General features: G+C 41.5%; 1 protein-coding gene and 1 long non-coding RNA gene across 4 annotated transcripts in view; one reads left to right on the top strand and one right to left on the bottom strand.

Moving 5' to 3' along the window:
* Positions 1-3,922: 3,922 nt before the first annotated feature.
* Positions 3,923-12,196, bottom strand: LOC105538970. 2 transcript variants are annotated; one of them, XR_001005988.1, is made up of 3 exons: positions 9,625-12,196; positions 7,819-8,549; positions 3,923-6,355 (listed from the first exon to the last, which is right to left on the bottom strand). It is a non-coding gene; the product is annotated as an uncharacterized LOC105538970 (long non-coding RNA). The 2 variants fall into 2 exon arrangements; XR_001005989.1 differs by having other exon boundaries at positions 7,805-12,196.
* A 132-nt stretch (positions 12,197-12,328) lies between these two features.
* Positions 12,329-21,243, top strand: part of MORC2 (MORC family CW-type zinc finger 2) — a 42,682-nt gene continuing 33,767 nt past the window's right edge. For both annotated transcript variants that reach the window (XM_011979046.1, XM_011979047.1), the window contains exon 1: positions 12,329-13,588. In XM_011979046.1, the coding sequence (XP_011834436.1) occupies positions 13,521-13,588 (68 nt within the window). In that variant the 5' untranslated portion in view covers positions 12,329-13,520. The remainder of the gene's footprint in view (positions 13,589-21,243) is intronic.

Raw genomic sequence — 21,243 nt, forward strand, 5'->3', positions numbered from 1 at the left:
TGATTTCTAGTTATAAGCCTAAGATTTCCGGGTGATGCTCATTCTTCTCTAGTTCTTAACCCCATCTTGATAATCTGCAATTTACGGATTTCCTGATATATTTTAAGCATCACCAACACACTCATACACATCAACGAGGGGACACTGCCATTAGAATGGCTCAGCTCCAATGGAGAAGAAATCTGACTGGATTAACTTGCATCATGCTCAAACTTCAGCCAGGAAATGTTAGGGCAGACTACTGTAATGAATAAAGAGGAGAGGGGGAAATAAAATAAGGCAAATGAAGAGATGCAGGGTAGACTACAGATCTTACTTCTCCAACAGGTTATGAGTCTATAGCTGCTATTTATTTCTTCCTCTTTTGACTGTACTTTTTTGTTTCATTCAGTCAGGGATTTTTGACTAATAGGGTTACCCAAACCTTCATTCCTGAGATATTGGAGGATTGGGATTCTCTAAATCTTCTCAATCTTCCCAGATATCAGCACTCTATACATAATTTAGTCTCCTTTCTGATTAATACCTTAACTCTCATAAAAGAGACCTTAGTACTGCTACAAATTCAACCAGCATTGTAATTTTTCAATTTGAATAATTAATCTCCAAGTACTAGTTTGGATTTAAGCACAGAGATTCACTTATCCTGGACACAAAAAGACCCTGTATTTTATTCTATGCCCACAGGTCAGTTTCTGGGTTTGAGCTGATGCCCTTCACTTTAAAATAGCTAATGAAGCCAGGCGCGGTAGCTCACGCCTGTAATCCCAGCACTTTGGGAGGCCAAGGCAGGCAGATCACCTGAGGTCAGGAGTTCGAGACCAGTCTGGCCAACATCTCTACTAAAAATACAAAAATTAGTCAAGCATGATTGCATGTGTCTGTAATCTCAGCTACTCAGGAGGCTCAGGCAGGAGAACCGCCTGAACCCAGGAGGCAGATATTGCAGCGAGCTGAGATGGTGTAATTGCACTGCAGCCTGGGCATTGCAGTGAGACACTGTCTCAAAAATATATATACATAAAAATACAATTAAAAAAATAGCAAATGCAATCAAAGTAACCATTCTAACTCAGTGGTCCTGGCCTGCTTTATCCACTTTATTATTTCTTTGAGACAGAATCTTGCTGTCACCTAGGCTGGAGTGCAGTGGCACAATCTCAGCTCACTGCAAACTCTGCCTCCCAGGTTCAAGAGATTCTCCTGCCTCAGCCTCCAGAGTAGCTGGGATTACAGGCACCCATCACCATGCCTGGCTATTTTTGTTTTGTTTTGTTTTGTTTTGTTTTGTTTTGAGATGAAGTCTTGCTCGGTGGTGGTCACCTCTCTTAAGAATCAAAGTCCTGATGGGATAGAACGAGCTTGCATTGCTCAAACCTCAGCCACAGGGCATGAGGCTGGAGTACTATCATCTATAATTCCAGTGACACCACATGAAATACGAAGGAGCAGCTTTCTAAAGGATAAGTGGGGATGTATCATTAAAGGAAAGGGGAAGTGATTTTTGGCAAGCCAAAGCAACGGATGTCCACTATACCTATATTTACATGATGGGGAGAAGAACCTACAATAAAGGAGTAGTCAGCAAGTTGAAAAGAAAATGAAAATTATTATAGCACTTAAGGGAAGAGTGTTTCAAGAAGCTGGTGGGAGTTATCTGTGCTGCTGAAAGTTCAGATAAGATGCATGTGTAATGGATTTACCAATGAAAAGGTCACTATTGACCTTAATTGCAGTGCCATCAGAATAATTCAAAGATTTTTTTAAAAAGTGACTTCCCCCTGCTCTCTGCCTAATGTGGATACTGCAACAGAGTCTTGGATTAACATCAGTCAAGAACTAGAATAATCTTTGATCAACCTTAAAATCCTAAAATTCTGGTAATCCAAACTCACTTGAAGGAGACATGCTTAAAAAATTAAGGAATAATTACTGAGCTCTGAGTTTTTCAAACAAGTAAAGGTATAGCAATCTGTCAACTTGAGTAATGAATAATTTATATTTAATATTTACGAACATAAAAGTGGGTATTTTAAATCATTTGATAAAACAGGCTCAGCGTTGAATAACTTGCCAAGGTCAAACAGTAAGCACTATATTTAATTTAAAAAATTCTTTATTTAAAATAAAGTTTAAAAGTAATGTGGGTAGTGTAAAATATTAATACAGAAATGTATAAAGTTGAAAGTGTCATGTAATCTACACTGTTCAAAGAAAGCTGTGAATAGACTTTTATGCATTTATAAACATAAGCACACACATTTTAAAATGATTTCACACTGTACACTTTTCTATCAGTAGCTTGTTTCACCTAATGTATCATGGCCATTTTTCCATACACAATGAATTTACTTTATTCATTTTAATAGATACAAGATTTTCCTATATGGCTGAACCATACCTTAACCTATCCTTTAATGACAGACATTTAGGTTTTCTATTACTTTCTACTATGTCATTTTTATGTTTCTGTGGTATCTTAAATATTCTCTCAGTTCCTGTTTCATTTTGTCTTCCACTTTGGAAAGTAATTTCAGTGACCATGACCTCTAGTTTAATAAATACTTGGATCTGTCAAGTTTCAAAGTTGGTAGATGTATCAGTCTGGATTCAATTTCAAGTAATAGAAACCCAACTCAAAAGTAACTTAAGCAAAAAAGGGTATTTATTGGTTCACATAACTGAAAAGTCCAGGGGATATACTAGCTTCAGGCACGGTTGGATCCAGGGGCACAAACGTTGTCATCAGGATTCAAGTCTCTCCATATTTTGGCTCTACTTTCCCCTGCACTGGCTTCATTCTCTACATGGCAGGCCCTGTTGGTTTGAGGTTTTCATCCTACAAAGCTAAAGCACCTCAGTAAAGAGAGCTTCTCCTCCACAGTTCAGATGGATTTGCTGATTGATGAGGTCTGAATTACACGTCCACCCACAAAGCTCAAGGTTGGGTCAGACTGTCCAAACCACAGACTGAAAATAGGAAGAGGTGGTTTTAAGAAACATCAGGGAGTTGTTACAATGAGATGGAACGGATGCTGGGCAATTAAAAACTACTGATGTCCAGGATAAGAACAGATATGAAAATGTCTAGGATACGAACACATATGAAAAAGCTTAATCTCTGCTTAAGAAGTTGAATGGTAACAGCTGGCATGGTTTCTTCCTTGGTTATAAAAGTATTCTAAAAAAACACCATGAGAGATAAGTTTGTCCTGTCCTCAGTAAGTCTGTAATCCACTTGAATGAGATAATAATCAAGTCCAATAGCATACTTCGGATGAAACCACAGTTTCAATACAAGTAAACTCAGTGGTCATGAGTCTGAGAGTCCAACTGTCCTGCTGATGTGAAGCAAGACAACTAGCCTCCTACATCAAATAATTCTGTGAGGCAATTTGAGTTGGCGGTAAATTTTAAGTACAGTGGAAACTGTTCTTTTGCCAGGCTGAACTGGTACAGTTCTGTGTGTACTGGTGAATCAGACTCATTTCTGTACTACTGAAGAAGAGAAATGGACACAGCTTTCGATCTGCTGTATTCCTTCCAGACCTGATAGATGAGGTTCCAGGTGCTGAAAATGATCAAATACATACAGGAATAGAGGCTAACTCTGCACTTAAAAATATCTTTAAAAAAGCTGCTGGTCAAGTAGTATACAACATGGTCCTTCCTGTTGTGAACACTGAGTCCTAGCAGGTGAGGTGTGGGTTGTTTCTATTAAAAATCCTTGTTGTATTGGGCACAAGATACACTAAAATTGGCTGTAGTCTTCTCAAGGTCAGTGAGTCTAACTGCAGCAACATGTGAAAAGGGCAGGCAAGAGCTGAGTCACGAAAATAGACAAGCAGGGCAGCTTCAGAAAGGCCAGCCATACCAATAGCCAGAATATGATCTGGAAGAACGGGCAGATCAATAAGGAAGCTCTGTAAATTAGTTTTTACCCTGGGTACTCAGGGGTTAATCCATAGGGCTTATTCTGGATACAGTTTTCTGATCTTACAGAGCCAGTCAGGTACATCAGCTTTCAGTTTCTTGCTCATCTGCCAAAGAACTTTCAGCTCAGGAGAAGGCCTTATCCTCAATCAGACTTGAGGTTCTGTTTAGGAGTCTATGCTACATCTGGGAATGACAGGGTCAGCAGAGCCAGGTTTGTCAAAGTTGGCCCTACTTTCTTTGGTAATCAAGTCGTCATCTTTTTTAACTCAGCCGATCTCTGAGAATCATCTTACAAGCAAGCCAAGGTCTCAGATTGGTTGAATGGTGCTGTTCAAAGATTCAGATGAGATCTGAAGCATGGAGACATGGAGATAGTAGGCAAACTCCTAGGTTTAAGTTTCAGGTTTTTTGCTTTTCTAATCACCAATTCTTATTTACAATGTATATTTTAGACTCTTGAGCAGATGATCATCTTCATCTTAAGTCATTCATTTTGAATGAGTTGGCAGGATTAGAGGGATTGGCAGTATAGATCAATGTCTTTTTCTGTAAAGCACAGGAAAAATCAGAGAGGAAAAAAGCTGACAATTTGAAGATAGTAGAAAATTGAAGATAATTTCTTCTTACAAATAATAGTTGTATATACAAGCAGGCTAGTCATCCAGATTTTATTTTGATTTGTTGAGAGTGAGCAGTCTACAGCAACCAGACTTAGGCCTTGTTTGACAAGATATAGAGTGGAGTCATGTAATCACAACTGGCCTAGAGAGAGAGGATATAAACTATCCCCAATGTTTAACCAGCGCATTCATTCGAGTAGCTCAGGATAGCTGGCCTTTAAATTGACTGGGAAGTAAAGGATGAGTTTTCTCATGACACATATCAAAATCGCCTTGTTCAACATGATCCGGTCTGAGAGTCCATAAACTGAATCCTTCCTGCTGAAACAGATAAGTTGTCTTAATGTCTGTTACAATGCCTGCCTTAAATATATATCATGGCAAGGAATGACGTCAGCTGCTCTGAGTCAGTGTAAAATGACAGTATTAAGACTGTTGTGGTTCCACTAAAATATCCACAAGGACAAAAGCTCTTAAGTCTACTGATAAAATCCTTAGCTGCAGTCTTCATAGATTTTGTTTTTCAAATCAGTCTGTTTCCAGCAAAAGGGTAGGCAATAAGCTATCTGAAATGCCCAGCAAGTAAGCTATCATGGCCTGCTCAAAGGGCCAGCCTCCAACTATCCCTACCATCTACAGTTGGTGGTATCAGACATCAAAAGATTCATCTTAAAATAACATCTCTCGGCACAAGGCAGAGCAATTAAAAAAAAATCTATTATTGGCTAGAAGAAACTTTTCCAAATGGTTTCATTTTAAATCACATGAGGAGGGGTGTTCAAAGATTGTCTCTTGAAGATCAACTGTTAAAAGTGAGCTGAGTAGTCATAATAATTCTGGAGAATAGGCAGATATGCCAGTGATGAAGAAAAAATAATTGCTTTTTTTTTTTTTTTTTTAAGGTTATTAGCTCATTGATCTTGGAAACAGTAGTTAAACTGAATAAAAACCAAGGGGCAATATAACTGCTACTGGTTGAGTCATACAGTGATGTGTAGTTTGGAAAAGAAGATGATAGATATTGAGCCCCTTTAGGAAATGTTGCCAGTATTTGAATTCGGCTTTCATAGTTATCTCTTGTACACGAAGTAGAGTACCATGGTTGATAACAAGAGGTCAAATGTACAAGTTGCTCTAATATGCCCTCAATGAGGCACCAGCTTCAAAACCCGCTTGCTGGCAATTCAGGTATCCATGGAGGGTCAAGACTTCAAAGTCATGTACTTCAAGTACCAGTAGAGCATCTGGTGTTTGTGAAAGAAGTTGCTTAAGGGAGTCTGTCAGTGTAGGGTGCATAGAATTGTTCTCTGGCTATATCCCATTCTAGGAATCACTGGATATCCATCTGGAGTGGAGGGCTGTTAATCTAGGTTCACTTGACACCACTTTCAGCCCATGATCATTCCTGGGGTCAAAGACATGCCTGTCTTCTTGCACTTTTCTAAGTTCAAACACAGTATTTCTAAGAATGTTCAGCATCAACTGAACATGAACTGTGCTGAGTGGAGGTACAGAAAAGATTGGAATGCCATTCAGGTCAAACATATTGCTGTCTGGGGCAGTGGTTTTCAAACTGTGTTCCGGAGAGTTCAAGGTGTTGTAAGGAAGTCCCCTTAGGTGTCACCACGGTGGCAAAGGAAGATAGTTGTAGCAGGCTTCAGGCCCCTACTCTTGCTTCACTGCTTCATCCAGAGCAGCTTCACTTTTACTCTGGGCTTCTGCAGTTTTCACTCAAAGGGCTTCATGGCCACAAAGCCTTTGGAAAACCAATGATCTAAGAATAAGTCGGTCACAAAATGCTGAAATACAAAAAATAGGTCACAGAAAGCAGAAACTGTAAGCAAAGCCTGGGGTAAACCAAGGTGTATTCCTATTCTTTCCCTAATATGGACCACATTACAGGTTGGAGTTAGAGCTCGTCGGCTATAAATTTTGATTGCCTGCAATTGGGCTTGTAACTATCAGAGAACAAGGCTAATGATTTTCAGTTGCAACAGCACTGGGGTTTTTGCCCAAGGTTGCAAAATGCATCCAATTCTTTGTAAGTATTACTCCAAGAAGTCCATGGCTGGATGACTTCTCAGACGTTGATAAATCTGAAGAAAATATCTCCTTAACCCTTTTCTCCCCTTCCCAACCTCCTTAACCCACCTGAGATGCAATGCCCTTGAACTAAAGTTATGGTACAATTCTAGGAACACAGAAGTATATTGCTAAATGTCATAGAATTTATCCAATTTGGGGTGAATTAACTTTCCTCCATTCCTTTCCTATGTCTCCCCACACATCTTCTAGAGATTCCCTTGACAGAAAATAAAGGTAATTGTCAAGATGCAAGACTCTCAGATGACAGAGACATACTAATTCAAGCAGTTAATAACAAGGTATGAGAAACGGGGATTTTGAAGATGCTGCTTATTCTGGGGTGTCCAGGGCAATCTGTTGACAATCAGGAAGCACTGGCTATACTGCTCTAAAGCAGTTTCTGCATTCCATTAGATGGAATGATGCAAAAAATACCCTTTTGTGTTTGATTAAACTTAGGACACAATGGGTTAAACAGCAAAATGGAACTCTTTGCTACAAGTCTTTTTTTTTTAAATTAGACTTCTGAATTTAAGCACAGAAGCAGTAGTAATTTGCTGCGAGTCTCCTGAGATCCTTTAATACACTACACCTCAATGTAGACTGGGGGAAGGGACATGTCTTACATACTTCACTATCTTAGCAGGTAACACCTTTCTCTATGTCATATTTATACACACCCACAAACAATACTACCTTTAAAAAAAACCAGGTGGCTCATTTTGTGTAAATACTAGTTTGCAGAGATAGGACCATAGATAAGCTTTTAGGGCCCAGGAGTATTAATGTCTTAAATGCCCTTAAACCATGGGATATTGCCATGGGATTCTGGTCTAGATGTAGCTATCATGTGATCACACTTAAGACATTCTATGTGACTAGGGGCACCAGATCAGGAAGCTGGAAAATTTCCTGAGGTTCCCAATACCCAGTCATTTTAACACTGTGGGTAATTCCAAGGAGAATACTGGACTGGGAGTCAGAAAACCTGGCCTCTACCACTTTCACAGCTGTGTCACTTTCGATAACTGCTTAAGTTTTAAAATTTACATTCCCTCATTTGCAAAAAGAGATTATAATTCACTCTTATTTTGACAATTGAGATAAATGTATGTACAAGTGCTTTGAAACTGTAAAGTGCATTATAAACAGAGGGGATTTACCATAGAGGTTCTACCTTGATGTATCAAGAGAAGCCTTTTCTGGAATCTGATGCAGCCTTGTGAGATGCTTAGGTAACGGGACTCCTTGGTAGAATTTCTTACATTTGTGTAAAAAGTTCTGGTTCCTGAGTAATTCCAAAGAAGATGCTATGAGGAGTTCACTGTGCCTTTGATTTGATCCCAATGGGTCAGAATATGTTTTCTCATTCAGTAGGCTACTACAGGATTTGAAGTAGAAAAAACAGGGTCCAGTGACCTTCATGGGATCCTAGATGTTCATGAATTTCAATCATTTGAGATTGTGGGGTATGGTCCAATGCTGCTCTCAAAAAGATGTTCCCTTTCTTCAGAGAGCATTAATAACTAAAAAATCCCCTGGTCCAAATTTATTATGTGTCTCTGAAGGCTTTAACTGAAGAAATGAAATGCACACTCATGGAACAAACTAGGCCTTTGTTGTGATAAAACAGCTTTAGCTATTTGGCTTGAGGACTCTGACTTCACTATAAAGGGCTGTGCTGAATCTGGGTAGAACAGGACAGGAGTGGAGGTAAAGGCCACATCATGATGGCTGAATGCCTCCTGGGTCACAGTGGTCCACTGGAATGGGTGTCTTCTTCAGTAGTAAGGTGGTAGGAATCATCTCGGGCAAAAATCCAGGTACCAGGTCTGTAGGCTGATGGAATAGCACAGGGAAGGTAGTCAGAAGGTCCAGGTGAACACTCAGCAATCAGGAGGCACAGGACTAGAAGGGGCAGGGACAAAACAGGTAAGATAACAAATGCATGGAATTACAAACACAGGACTCTAAGTGGGTCTGCTGTCAGTACATCAGTAGCCTGATGGCTGTTAATTCTTGATGAGCCTGGCTTAGGCAAAGACAAATGATAAATGAAAACAAACAACAACAATCCAAAAAAGAACACACAAAAGCCTGATTAACACTCTCAACTTGTGGGAACTGTCTCAGTGAAGCAGCAAACAGAAACTAAGCCTCATACTTTGGGAAAGTAATCTGATTGGATTCAGGGTGCTGGGCATTTTTTGGTGGGGAGAGGAAGTGGCTCCACAAGTGGCATAAAAAGAAGTGAGATTTTAAGTTTATATACCAACAATAAAACAAAGGAGATATAATTGCCCCTCTTCCTCTTCCAATGCCTTCCTCAAATTGTCTTATGACCGTCTCCTTTTAAAAAGCTGTCCTTTCACCTTAACAAGATTTCATCTCAAGTAGGAGAAAATAAGGTCTTGGTCCTTCTGCATGTAACACCCCATTCAATATATTGATTTCTCCTTATGTCTGAGGGCTCTCTGGATCAAAATTTAGAATCAAAAAACATTAAAACATAAAGAAACATGACCCATATCTAGCGACTTTTCTTCTCATTAAGAGTAATTTTAGTTATCACATAACAATTAAGAAAACACTGAGTGGTTATTCTGATAGCCTGCTCTCTAAACTCCTCCTTCCTAATAAATGTTTCATGGTATGTTGTGGAGTATGTGGGAAAGATGCACTAAACAAGGACTCTGCTTTCAAGGAGTCTGCTATCTGCAAAGACAGAAAATGCAGGCAAGTAACTATTTTACAGGATTCTGTATACAGACAGAGGATACATAACAAAATGTCCTAAAACTTAAAAGTTCTATTCTGGCTAGTTAGGAGACTCATGGAAAAGAGACCATAAGAGTTGGATACTGAGAAAATGACAGTTTTGACAGATGAAAAGCCAGAGAGGAGCATTTCCAAAGTAGAAAGAGAGTATGAACAAAAGTGCAGAGATGGTAAAGAAAAACGCATTTTGGAAAATGGCAAGTACCATAATTCACTTTGGATGGAGTGTCCTCAGTTTCCACTGAGGGTCTGGACAGAAACTCAGGTCTTCTAATTCCCAGTAACAGTGCTGGTGGTAGTGCTTGCTCAGTCGTTGTCTCTTTTCTCACAGCAAGGTCAACAGTCCCAAAATTCAAAAATAAAAAAAATATCTACCTCCAGTGTTCCTGCCACATCCTGATAAGCTCTTTCGGGTTCCAAGTCCAGTTCTTGAAAATCTGGAAATCTGGAGTCCACGGCTGTGGCTACACTGAAAGTTATCTGCTCCAACTATTGTAGAACACTGTAGTGAAATCTTTTCAACCTCCAATCCTGGACATCTCATGTTTTGCCACAGAATTTCAAGCTTTGAGTTCCAGTTTTTTTTTTTTTCCTCCTTTCTGCTGAGGAAAGCATCTTATCACCACAGTCTTAAGAGTCTTTTGAGGTACATCCAGATTTAATTACAAAAGAGCAAAAAGACCAACACTTTTTTCCTCCAAAACAGTCATTTCTCTGGAAGTGAGATCATTTGTCTCTGCCCTTTAGGAAAAGGGAATAGTCAATTGATTTTTTCAGACATTTGAATGAAATAGCATAACCGGCTAACATCTAATCAGACAAAATACACTTAAATGTGTTTGTGTTCACTTGCTTAGGGCTGTACCACTTGGTGAGCACCACTCCACAAAACGAAAATGTTTGAAATCCAACTGTTCAAACATTTTTATAGTGTTTGTTGGATAATGGCCTGAAATTTGATAAAAGCAGCTGACAATTAACAAAGAAGCAAAAACTAGCATCTTGGACATCTTAGTATTACACTTGCAAGCAATTAGAACACAAGCAGGGCCAAGGTTAAAAAGTTAAGCTTTGAATCACTTCCAAATCTACTGATTTTGAGGTTCCGCAGTAGTTCTAACAAAACTTTTCAGAAAATGTTAACCTTCGATTAAGAAAGAAAAAAAACCCAAACATCTTCAGGAATTCCATGCCAGGTACAGTCTCTTCCAGTGAGCCCACTTGCTAAAAGTCCACGTGCACCATTAATTAGCTGGGCTTGGCAGCACCATGTGAAAAGAAGCCTATTCACCACCAACCACACAGACTAGACACGTAAAGTAGGATCAAGTAACGGATGACAACCATGGTCATGGAATATGGTCAATGAGAGTCAGAAAGGTAGTCAGGCACCGGTACAAGCAGCAGAAAAAAGTTGCCGGGCCAAAGATTAAACAGGCTTATTTAAATAGGATGCTACAGAACACATCCACTCCTAATTGCAGCTGCTTTACACTGGGTGCCATTGTACCATATGCATCAGCCACCCTTCAGGCACCCCATGGTGAAAGAAAAGGATTCAGAATAGAAGCCAAGCAGGGGACTGTTGTTACCCCGAATATCCATTATGCATAGAAACAGCTCACATATCCCAGGGACTCAAACAGGGGCTTCAAATTGGTTGTGAAGGGTCCCAAATGACATCTAGGCCTCAGTTTCCTCTCTGTAGCATGAAGAAATTGTGATTTTTAACTCTTCTGGGTCACAGCCCCCTTGGAAAACTTGCTAGCGATGGATCATCATTCCCCTAAAACGCACATTCCCACAAATTCCCATCATTCCCCCAAACCACACATTCCCACAATTTCAGGGAGTTTGGGGATCCCCAACTCCAATCCAAGGTTTCCAGGTTCAAAACCCAAGGATTGGGGAACTGCTAAGTTTTCTTACAACTCAAAAAAAAATACAAACAATAACCATCCTTTACGTACACCCACGCTTTAGAGTTTACAAAGCGCTTTCAACCCCACACACATTGATAGGCAGAGGAGGAAACTGAGGCGCAGAAAAATTACAGAGTGACTCGCCTAAGGTCACTCCGCCAGCTGGTGGCTAGGCCCGGAAGCAAACCCACCTCTTCCGACTCCGGAGCTCGTCTCCCCACCCCGGGGCTGCCGCCAGAGCTCCCGCCCCTCACTAAGGCGGCATAAGAAGGAAAAGGCAAAGTAGAAATCCCACAACCAACCATCCTCCGGCCCCCTCCTGCCCCCCCAACTGGGTCCTTGCAGGCCCCGAAGGGTGGCGCCAGGCCTCCAAGCCGGCCCCGGCCACCCCCGCCTCCCCGGCCGCTCCAAATCCCGCGGCCGCTGCCGCCGCCGCCTCCCCCGGAGCGGGGCGGAGCAGCTGCCCGCCGCCGCCGACCACCCGGACGACTCCTCGTCGAATCGCAAACGCATAGGCCGCCGCCCGAGTTCTGCGTACGAGAAGAAAGACGCGGCGCGAGCGCCAACGGCCACCGGGCGCGCGCCGCGGCGGCCGGGCCTGCGCCCCAAGAGCTGGATGCCAGAGCAGGAGAAAGAGCCGCCAACCGATCGCTCGATCGACCGCACGCCCGTTCCTTCGCCCTACCAGACCCGGGAGGGGGGGAGGGCGCGCCAGGGCTTCTTCGAGTTAGGGGCCTGACTCCCCGGCGACGAGACAAGATGGCTCCTCCGGTCCGCACCGCAGCTACCGTCCCGGCTGCGTCGCTCGGCCCGCCCCCGGTACTGTTTCTTTAAATGGCGGAGAGGGTCAGGAAAGCAGGAAGAGAGGCTCACGCTCTCACGTGACAGGGGCGGGACCGGTCAACCAAGATCCGGTCACATGGGGACACGCAGTCCGCCAATCAGGAGGCTGTACATCAGGGCGGGGGCGGGAGGAGCTGCAGCTTTGTGATTGGCTGAATGCTCCGCGGAGGCCTCGGGGGCTTGGGGCGTCGGGGAGTGTGCGAGGTGGCCGGGGCTGTGTGCACTAGCGGAGACAAAGCGGTGTCTGTGGTGTCTGTGACGGCGGCGGCAGAACAGCTCTAAACGCCGAATTTCGTGTTGCTGAGTCCTGTCACCATCTCATCTAGCGCGGCGCGCGGGCGGCGGCGGAGGCAGCAGCGGCGGCGGCGGAGGCGGCAGCAGCAGCACATGGTTCCAAGAGCGCGCTGCGGCTGTTGGGTTCCAATTCCGCGGGGAGGGACAAAGGCAGTTGTGAAATCCGGGTAGTGCCTGGTCAGGTGGTGCGCTCGCCACTGCCCTCGATCCGGTCCTTGAAAACCGGGAGTAGCTCCTCTTCGTGAGGAGGCTGCCACGGGACCGAGGCCCGGGAAGGGCCTGGGAGACTGAGGCTGTTGTCTGAGGGACGTGGGGGCAGGGCGCGGCCTGCCCGAGGTGCTGTGGGCGGGTCATTTGTGAGGTGTTTTTGTGGGCCAAGTGTGAGGTAATCTGACCCCCACCCTGAACTGGGTTTGGTCAGGCTTTGAAAAAAGAAGGCTTTGAAAAAAGAAGTCGTCAGTGCCTAGGAACTTTTTCAGTTGGGAGGTGGTGAAGCTGCAACTTGCGCCGTATAACACTCCATCGAGATCTTGGTCGCCGGTCTTGGGCCTGTTTAAGAATCCTGGCATTACGTGTGGCGAAGACATGGCTGATCAGTTTTCTGACAGAAGTGGGTAAATTTCCGGATTGGTAAATTTCCTGACAGGAAATTTCAGGGAACCAAAAAAGGCTCGAAGAACATGAAGATGGAGCAGTCATAAACCGCCCACGCAAGGACCATCTCCTTCAGGACCATCCACACGAGACTCAGATTGTCTGAATTGAGCTATCGCAACTTAATGCTAAAAGCTCCTTAAAACTACAGATTTATGACATAGTTCCTTCCAAAATATTACATCGTAATCATTGAGAAGATTAAAAAAAACACTTGAAGGAATTGTAGTTTTAAACAACTCTTTGCATATATTTTGGATAGTTACTAGGTTACTTTTAACTGTCATTAAGGAGCACAGACTTACTGAAGCTTTACTGAACGGAATCCTGGGAAACTGATTTCATTATAAGGTTATATTTCCCAGTTAGTGGAGACCTCATTGCAGTCATGGCTTTCACAAATTACAGCAGTCTGAATCGAGCCCAGCTAACCTTTGAATATCTGCACACAAATTCGTAAGTATCCTTTAGGTGCCACTGAGGTAACCAGTAACTCGTTCCGTGATATTATATGGAAATCGTTTCCCCAGAAAATTTTGCTTTTTTGCTTTTTGAGATGTATCCCACTGGAGTGAAATGTATCACTGGATATCTTGAGCTCTGTATTGAAGAACTGAGATCAGTGAAATACTTGTTGCTAATCCAGAAGAATCTGATTTTTGTTTATTGGATCAAAATTTTCTAAATGCAAACTTTAGTTATTTGAAGTCAATATGTTGAGTTGTTTCATTCAAGTGTTTATAGGAATCCAACAAGTACTACTCTATTGGATCGCCAAGTGTTGGACTATTTTAGTATCAACCGTTTCCCCTCTCTAGTGACAACGTCCTAAACAGTTAGGTTTATAGCAAGTATTTACTTTCTAACAAGAAAACAGAAGACATTTAAATGACAACTTTCAAGAAGAAAACTTTTATTTTTTCAGCAGTTGGCTTTATCTTCCTGGCAAAGTGCTCCCTACATCGAATATTATTTGTATATGCTAAGCAGGAAACGACAACTTGTTTATATCTCGATTTAGATAGTCTTTCCCCAGAATTTCCACAGAAACATACAGTGTTCATGGTTCTTGAGTTCATGAAGGAGTAATCTCATCACTCCAACGTGGTCTGAAATGTTTCAGGTTTAATTCATAATGCCCACTCTCTTGGAGGTTGTCCAGTAGAGTAAAAACTTCTTTAGTGTTTTAAATACATTCACCTGTTACTTTTGAGATGAAGGTAAGTGTTCTACTATTCTAGTACCTGGAGAGGAGATGAGCAGCTACATGAATGGTCCAGTCTCTGAAGAACCCCCTTCAGAGGAGAGTATAGACTTCCATTATGTAGTAATAGTACAATGGTTTTTAGCTTTTTGTGGAAAAGACAACATGTTTGTGATACCATAATGTCTGTAATATTTTTGCTATTTTTCCTTTAAAGGGAATAAAATTTTGCCACGTAGTGAAGCAAATTGTCAAATGGTGAGAGCCTGGTCTTATTTTGCTTAGGAAGTTTGTTATTTTTTTGAGAGACGGAGTCTTGCTCTGTTGCCCAGGCTAGAGTGCAGTGGTGCAGCTCACTGCAACCTTCACCTCCCAGGTTCAAACGATTCTCCTGCCTCAGCTTCCCAAGTAGCTGGGACTACAGGCATGCACCACCACACCCAGCTAATTTTTGTATTTTTTTAAGTAGAGATGGGGTTTCACTATATGTTGGCCAGGCTGGTCTCAAACTCCTGACTTCAGGTGATCCACCCGCCTTGGCCTCCCAAAGTGCTGGGAATACAGGCGTGAGCCACCATGGCCGGCCTGTAGCAGTCACCTAGGCTGAATTCTCACACTTAAGTATGATGGCCCTGAAACACAGGTGAGGTTGCTGATTAGTGATTATTCAGCTAGCATAGCCTTGGGAAAAACCTTTAGTGTCCTTTTTAATATTTGAACTGCCATATTAAGAAAAAGCAGTTGAAGGACACTTAAATGTTCCTAGATGACTGTGTTTGATAAATGGTTATCTCAGCTCTGAATTTTGGAATGATGGCAAGTCTGGAATTACAGATTTTATGATAATCTTGGAAGACCATGAACTGGACTTCAGAATTTGAGTTCTTGTTCCAGCTTCACCAAAGACTTTATGGGATGATAATAGTAACAACAGTTAATTGCTTCATGCCAGTCACTATTTTAAACATTGTCCAAAGCAATCTTTACAGGAAGCCTTTGGGGTAAGGATTATTCCTATTTTGCATTTGAGGAAACTGAGGTTCAAAGAGATTAAATTACATGGTAATGCCTATATAGATGCTAAGTGGCAGACTTAAACGGTGCCAAGATTTAAGTCAGTAAGATTTATCTGACTACCGTAGTTGGTGCTTTTAACCATTAGGCAGTGCCTACTTTAGTCAGTTTTACCTTCAAGAGCCTATTTGCTTGTCTGTAAAGCAAAGGGCTTACTTCACAGTTTGAAAGTCTTCAATTTTAGTTTATCTCAATGAACCTCTAAGGACTCTGGGATATTTCTCCCTTCTTTTTTTCCCCTTTGCTATTTTATAGTTTATTAATGATAGATACTTGGCAGTGCCAAGGAAAAGAAAGAAACCAGTTAAGTCATTTGTTTTAAGTTGGGGAATTTTCTGGGACTTTGACTTACCCATGTTGAACTGGAACCACCTGCTTGCATGAACATTTGAGGGCTGGAGTATCATTTTGGTAGCTCTGGAATTTCTTACCTGGATCACAAATTCGACCTTAGAAGTTGTTCTACTTTTTGATGTATTAGTCCTACCAGAAGAAAGTATAAACCCTAAACCAACAAGATAAGTTTTTTATTTCTAATTTCCGGAGATTTTTAAAACATTGTGGTGACCTGATTGAAAGTTCATTTATACAGAAAATAAATTTTAAAATTCTCACAGGAGGTGACTTGTAGCTCATAAAGATGAAAGATGAACCACCTCTGTGTAAAGTGGTTCAATAAGTCATTTTCAGAGAAGGGAAGATTTGTCTCTGTCTTCTTTGTTCTGTTAAAATCTTAGGAACACGAGACCATTTCATGGTGTCTGACATGTACAGTATTGTGAATTAGGAAATAAATGGTCCTTTGCTTACTCATCATTTAATGTAGACTTACAAGCAGTGACCAGACGAGAAGGGTGGAAATCAATGTAGTGCAGTGAAAAGACCATGTGCTTGCAAACCAGCCAAACCTGGACTTGACTGTTTCCTGGCTCTGTCTTTGGGCAGGTCAACTTCTTGAATCACAGTTTCTTCATCTATAAAATGGGGCTAATCTGACAGTTTTTATGAGGATTATGTAAAATGATGTTTATAAAGTTCTTAGCTCATACGGTGATACACAGTAAACATTGTGTGAATGGTGAGTGTTACTCTATAATATTAGTTTATATAAACCAGAAGTTGGTCAGTGTGGTGGCAACTTGTTTGGTGCAAGTCATTAGGCAGATCAGTTCTTAGTAAATTCTGGAGCATCTATTGGAGACAACATCTTTCTTTTTTTTGTATCAGGTCTTTGATAACTTTTGATGGTTATTCTCTTGGTTATATCAGCCTTATAAGGCTTAACGCAGGCCTGGGAAATAAATTCTCATGATAACCTGAAAGTCTTGAGCTAATTTAATATCAGATGTTGTTAGTATGAGATGATAAAAGTTAGGGTTTTTAAGTAAAAGGAGTTTTATGCTGTTACTTCTCTTTGGTGGTGGGTTTTGTGACTGTTACTTCAGATGTAGTGGGGGTAGTGATGTTCCTTTGGCATAAGATGCGTATATTAAGTCACCTTGTTTGCAGTACTGCTAAGTGGTCTGATAGAGCAGGATGCTTAGATATAAGATGTCTGCTATTTATTTTTGTTGGCACATTTAGTCACTTAACATCTTGGGCATATATTTCTGTTTTTTTTTTTTTTTTAATGGAGTCTTGCTCTGTCGCCCAGGCTGGAGTGCAGTGGCACCATCTCAGCTCACTGCAACCTCTGCCTGCCGGGTTCAAGCGATTGTCCTCCCTCAGCCTCCCAAGTAGCTGGGACTGCAGGTGTGTGCCACCACACCCAGCTAATTTTTTGTATTTTTAGTAGAGACGGGATTTCACTGTGTTAGCCAGGATAGTCTCGATCTCTTGACCTCATCATCTGCCTGCCTCGGCCTCCCAAAGTGCTGGGATTACAGATGTGAGCCACTGCACCCGGCCCTATTTCTGAATTTTATGGGTATGTGAAGTGAATGTAGAGGAGCCTGGCAACTCAGAGGCTTAGCTTACTTATTACTTTAAGCCTGTTGAGTAAGCTCATACCTTAAATATATTAAAGCCGTTTAAATGTAAAATGGTTGCTCCAGAATTTCTTAGCTTTATTTTCTAGCAGTTAAGGCAATTAACTATTGTCAGCACGTCTAGGATTTTAGCAGAAGCTATTACTGTGTGATGGGCCTATGGATGATCTATTGGTTTACATTCAAGATGAGTATAAATAGGGAGACCATTTTCCTTACATAACAAGCTAATTTACACGTGAATTTGTCCCTGGAAATGCTAAGCTGCAAACTATACTGTGACACAAGTGATATAAAAGCCGTGATCAGCCAGGCGCAGTGGCTCATGCCTATAATCCCAGCACTTTGGAAGGCTGAGGCGGGCGGATCACTTGAGGCCAGGAGTTCTAGACCAGCCTGGCCAACGTGGTGAAACCCCATTGCTATTAAAGACACAAAAAATTAGCTGGGCATGGTAGCTTTTGCCTGTAATCCCAGCTACTCGGGAGTCTGAGGCAGAAGAATCGCTTGAACCAGGAGGCAGAGGTTGTGGTGAGTTGAGATCATGCTACTTCTCTCCATTCGGGGCAACAGAGCAAGACTCCATCTCTCAAAAAAAAAAAAAAAAAACAGCCATAATCAGTTGAAAGTGAACACATTTTCAAAAAATCTTTGTCTTTTTCCAGTTGACTTTTATTGGAGCACATGCAAAGGATGTTTAGGTCTGTGAAGAAAAGAATTTTGATATTTATTCTATCCCAAATGCTAGCTAGCAATGAGTGTACTCTTGGAATGTTATTTGGGAAAGAAGAATTTATGCAGTTGGTATAATTTTGATTCTTACGATTTTAAGAAATATTTAGAACTCGATTTTAGCATCTAGAAGATCTATCTTTAATCAATTGGAGGTCTGGAAGAGATTCTGAGTATTATCTCTGACTTTACTAACAGTGATCACAAAAGCCCTTTTTTATGGTACATACTGCCATCACAAAAGTACCCTTTGGCTACATTGTAAAGGGTACTATTAGCTTATCTGAAATATGTATGCATGGAACAGCATTGAGACTGTGTGGAACAGCAAAGACCATTTAGAATTTTTTTTTTTTTTTTTTTGAGACAGGGTCTGGCTCTTTCACCCAGGTTGGTGTGCAGTGGCGCGATCTTGGCTCACTGCTACCTTCACTTCTTAGGCTCAACCCATCTTCCCACCTTAGCCTTCCAAGTAGCTGGAACTACAGGTGTACACCACCACACCTGGCTAATTTATTTTACTTTTTGTAGAGACGGGGGTTTCGCCCTGTTGCCCAGGCTGGTTTCAAATTCCTGGGCTCAAGGCATCTGCTGGCCTGGGCAAAGTGCCAGGATTACAGGTGTGAGCCACTGCACCCTGCCCATTTAGAATTTTTTGAAAGCTCTAAATATGCAAGGCACATTTCTTTGTTTCTTTTCTTTTTTTTTTTTTGTTTGAAACGGAGTTTTGCTCTTCTTGTCCAGGCTGGAGTACAATGGCGTGATCTCACAATGTCGGCTCACTGCATGCAACCTCCGCCTCCCGGGTTCAAGCAATTCTCCTGCCTCAACCTCCCAAGTAACTAGGATTACAGGTGTCTGCCACCACACATAATTTTTTTTGTAATTTTAGTAGAGACAGGGTTTCACCATGTTGGCCAGGCTGGTCTCAAACTCCTGACCTCAAGTGATCCACCCACCTCAGCCTCCCAAAGTGCTGGGATTATAGGTGTGAACCACTATGCAAGGCACATTTCCGAGCACTGTGTGGCAGGTGCTTTGTGCTTGCCCTTTTGAGATCTGCTTATTTGATTCTAAATTTCTCATTCTTGTGGGATGCTATCAGAAAATATGTATTGCTAAGAAGCAGTTGCGATTTTTGTTTTGGTTTTCTTGTCCTAATGGCAGAGGGTGTCAAAATTAGTTTTCCAGATTATTCATATTGACCATTCTCACTGCCAAAGACTGGAAACTTCATGATTTATTCTGAAGTTAGTACATTCTGATGCAAGATGTGGTCTCATGCTTACTATGGTTGTGCTCTTGTGTTTTTCTGGTAGCTGTATTTTTGAGATTCCTTGATTTACGTTAAAAGTACAAACTCATGTTGAAATGAGAAGTATTGGGATAAAATTGGTTATTTTATATTTCTATATAACAATCCTCAAAATTAAAAATATTTAGGGTATATAAAATGAATTCACTTTGTAAGTTTCTAAGTCACTTCAACATTTGATAGGAAAATGACTGGTTGAAAGTTTGAGAACCAATATTAGATTCACTTTTAACCAACATTACCTTTGGCAAGTCACCTTAATTTTTAAGCTTATTTATCCCTATTTGGTGGGGTAGTTTACAGAATACTTTTTGTTTATTCAGTTGGTAATTTGAAGAATTTAAAGTGATAATTCTAGAGACATAAATATTTTTTGTTCTTTAATTTTTTTTTTTTTTTAATTTTTACTGAGGGGGCACAAGACAGATGTTTTAAATAATTAAACATATGGGCCAGGCACGGTGGCTCACACCTGTAATTCCAGCACTTTGGGAGGCTGAGGCGGGTGGATCACCTGAGGTCAGGAGTTCAAGAGCAGCCTGGCCAACTTGGTGAAACCCTGTCTCTACTAAAAATATTTAAAAAGTTAGCCAGGCATGGTGGCAGGCGCCTGTAATCCCAGCTACTCAGTAGGCTAAGGCAGAAGAATTGCTTGAACCCTGAAGGCGGAGGTTGCGGTGAGCCGAGATCGCACTGCTTGTACTCCAGCCTGGACAACACAGTGAGAGAAAACAAAAAAACCATATGGCTGTTTTATGCACTTTTTTTTTTTTTTTTTTTTTTAGAAATCTGTCTTTACCGTCTGGGCACAGTGGCTCACGGCTGTAATCCCAACACTTTGGGAGGCCAAGGCGGGTGGATCACCCGAGGTTCGGAGTTCAAGACCAGCCTGACCAACATGGAGAAATCCCATCTCTACTAAAAATACAAAAAAATTAACTGGGCATGGTGACCCATGCTTGTAATACCAGCTACTCAGGAGGCTGAGGCAGGAGAATCGCTTGAACCTGGGAGGCAGAGGTGGCAGTGAGCAGAGATTGTGCCATTGCACTCCAGCCTGGGCAACAAGAGCGAAACTCCATCTCAAAAAAAAAAAAAATAAAAAATAAGAAATCTGTCTTTTCCATGTAGTATAATTAATTAGATTTTATCCAGAAGAATTTGAGCTCTTATTTCCTAGGTGAATTGATGATAAAATTTCTTTTGGTTATAGCATATTTATCAGTGTTGCCTTTGGATTAGCAACATATATATTCACTAATTTTCGGGAGGAAAGGTCTTCCTATAATTCCATGAAGTGATAGCTTAATTCAAAATTTGCATTTGTAGGCCGGGTGCGGTGGCTCAGGTCCGTAATCCCAGCACTTTGGGTGTCTGAGGCAGGCAGATCATCTGAGGTCAGGAGTTTGAGACCAGCCTGGCCGACATAGTGAAACCCCCTCTCTACTAAAAATACGAAATTAGCCAGGTGTGGTGGTGCATGCCTATAATCCCAGCTATTCTGGAGGCCAAGGCAGGAGAATCACTTGAACCCGGGAGGTGGAGGTTGCAGTGAGCCAAGATTGAGCCATCGCACTCCAGCCTGGGCGACAAGAGCAAAACTCTGTTTCAAAAAAAGAATAATAATAAAATAAAAAATTGCATTTGAAAAATTTGGAGTTACTTGAGGAGGAAAAAACAATATTCCTGGAGAGTTTAGTTATGGATATTTAATAAATGTTTTACATTTTGTTTACAGTATGGTAAGTGATTAGAGATCCTAGATGCTGGTTATTTAATATTGATATATTTCATTTTA

Source organism: Mandrillus leucophaeus, unplaced genomic scaffold (assembly GCF_000951045.1).
Source record: "Mandrillus leucophaeus isolate KB7577 unplaced genomic scaffold, Mleu.le_1.0 Scaffold2, whole genome shotgun sequence".
NCBI lineage: Eukaryota > Metazoa > Chordata > Mammalia > Primates > Cercopithecidae > Mandrillus > Mandrillus leucophaeus.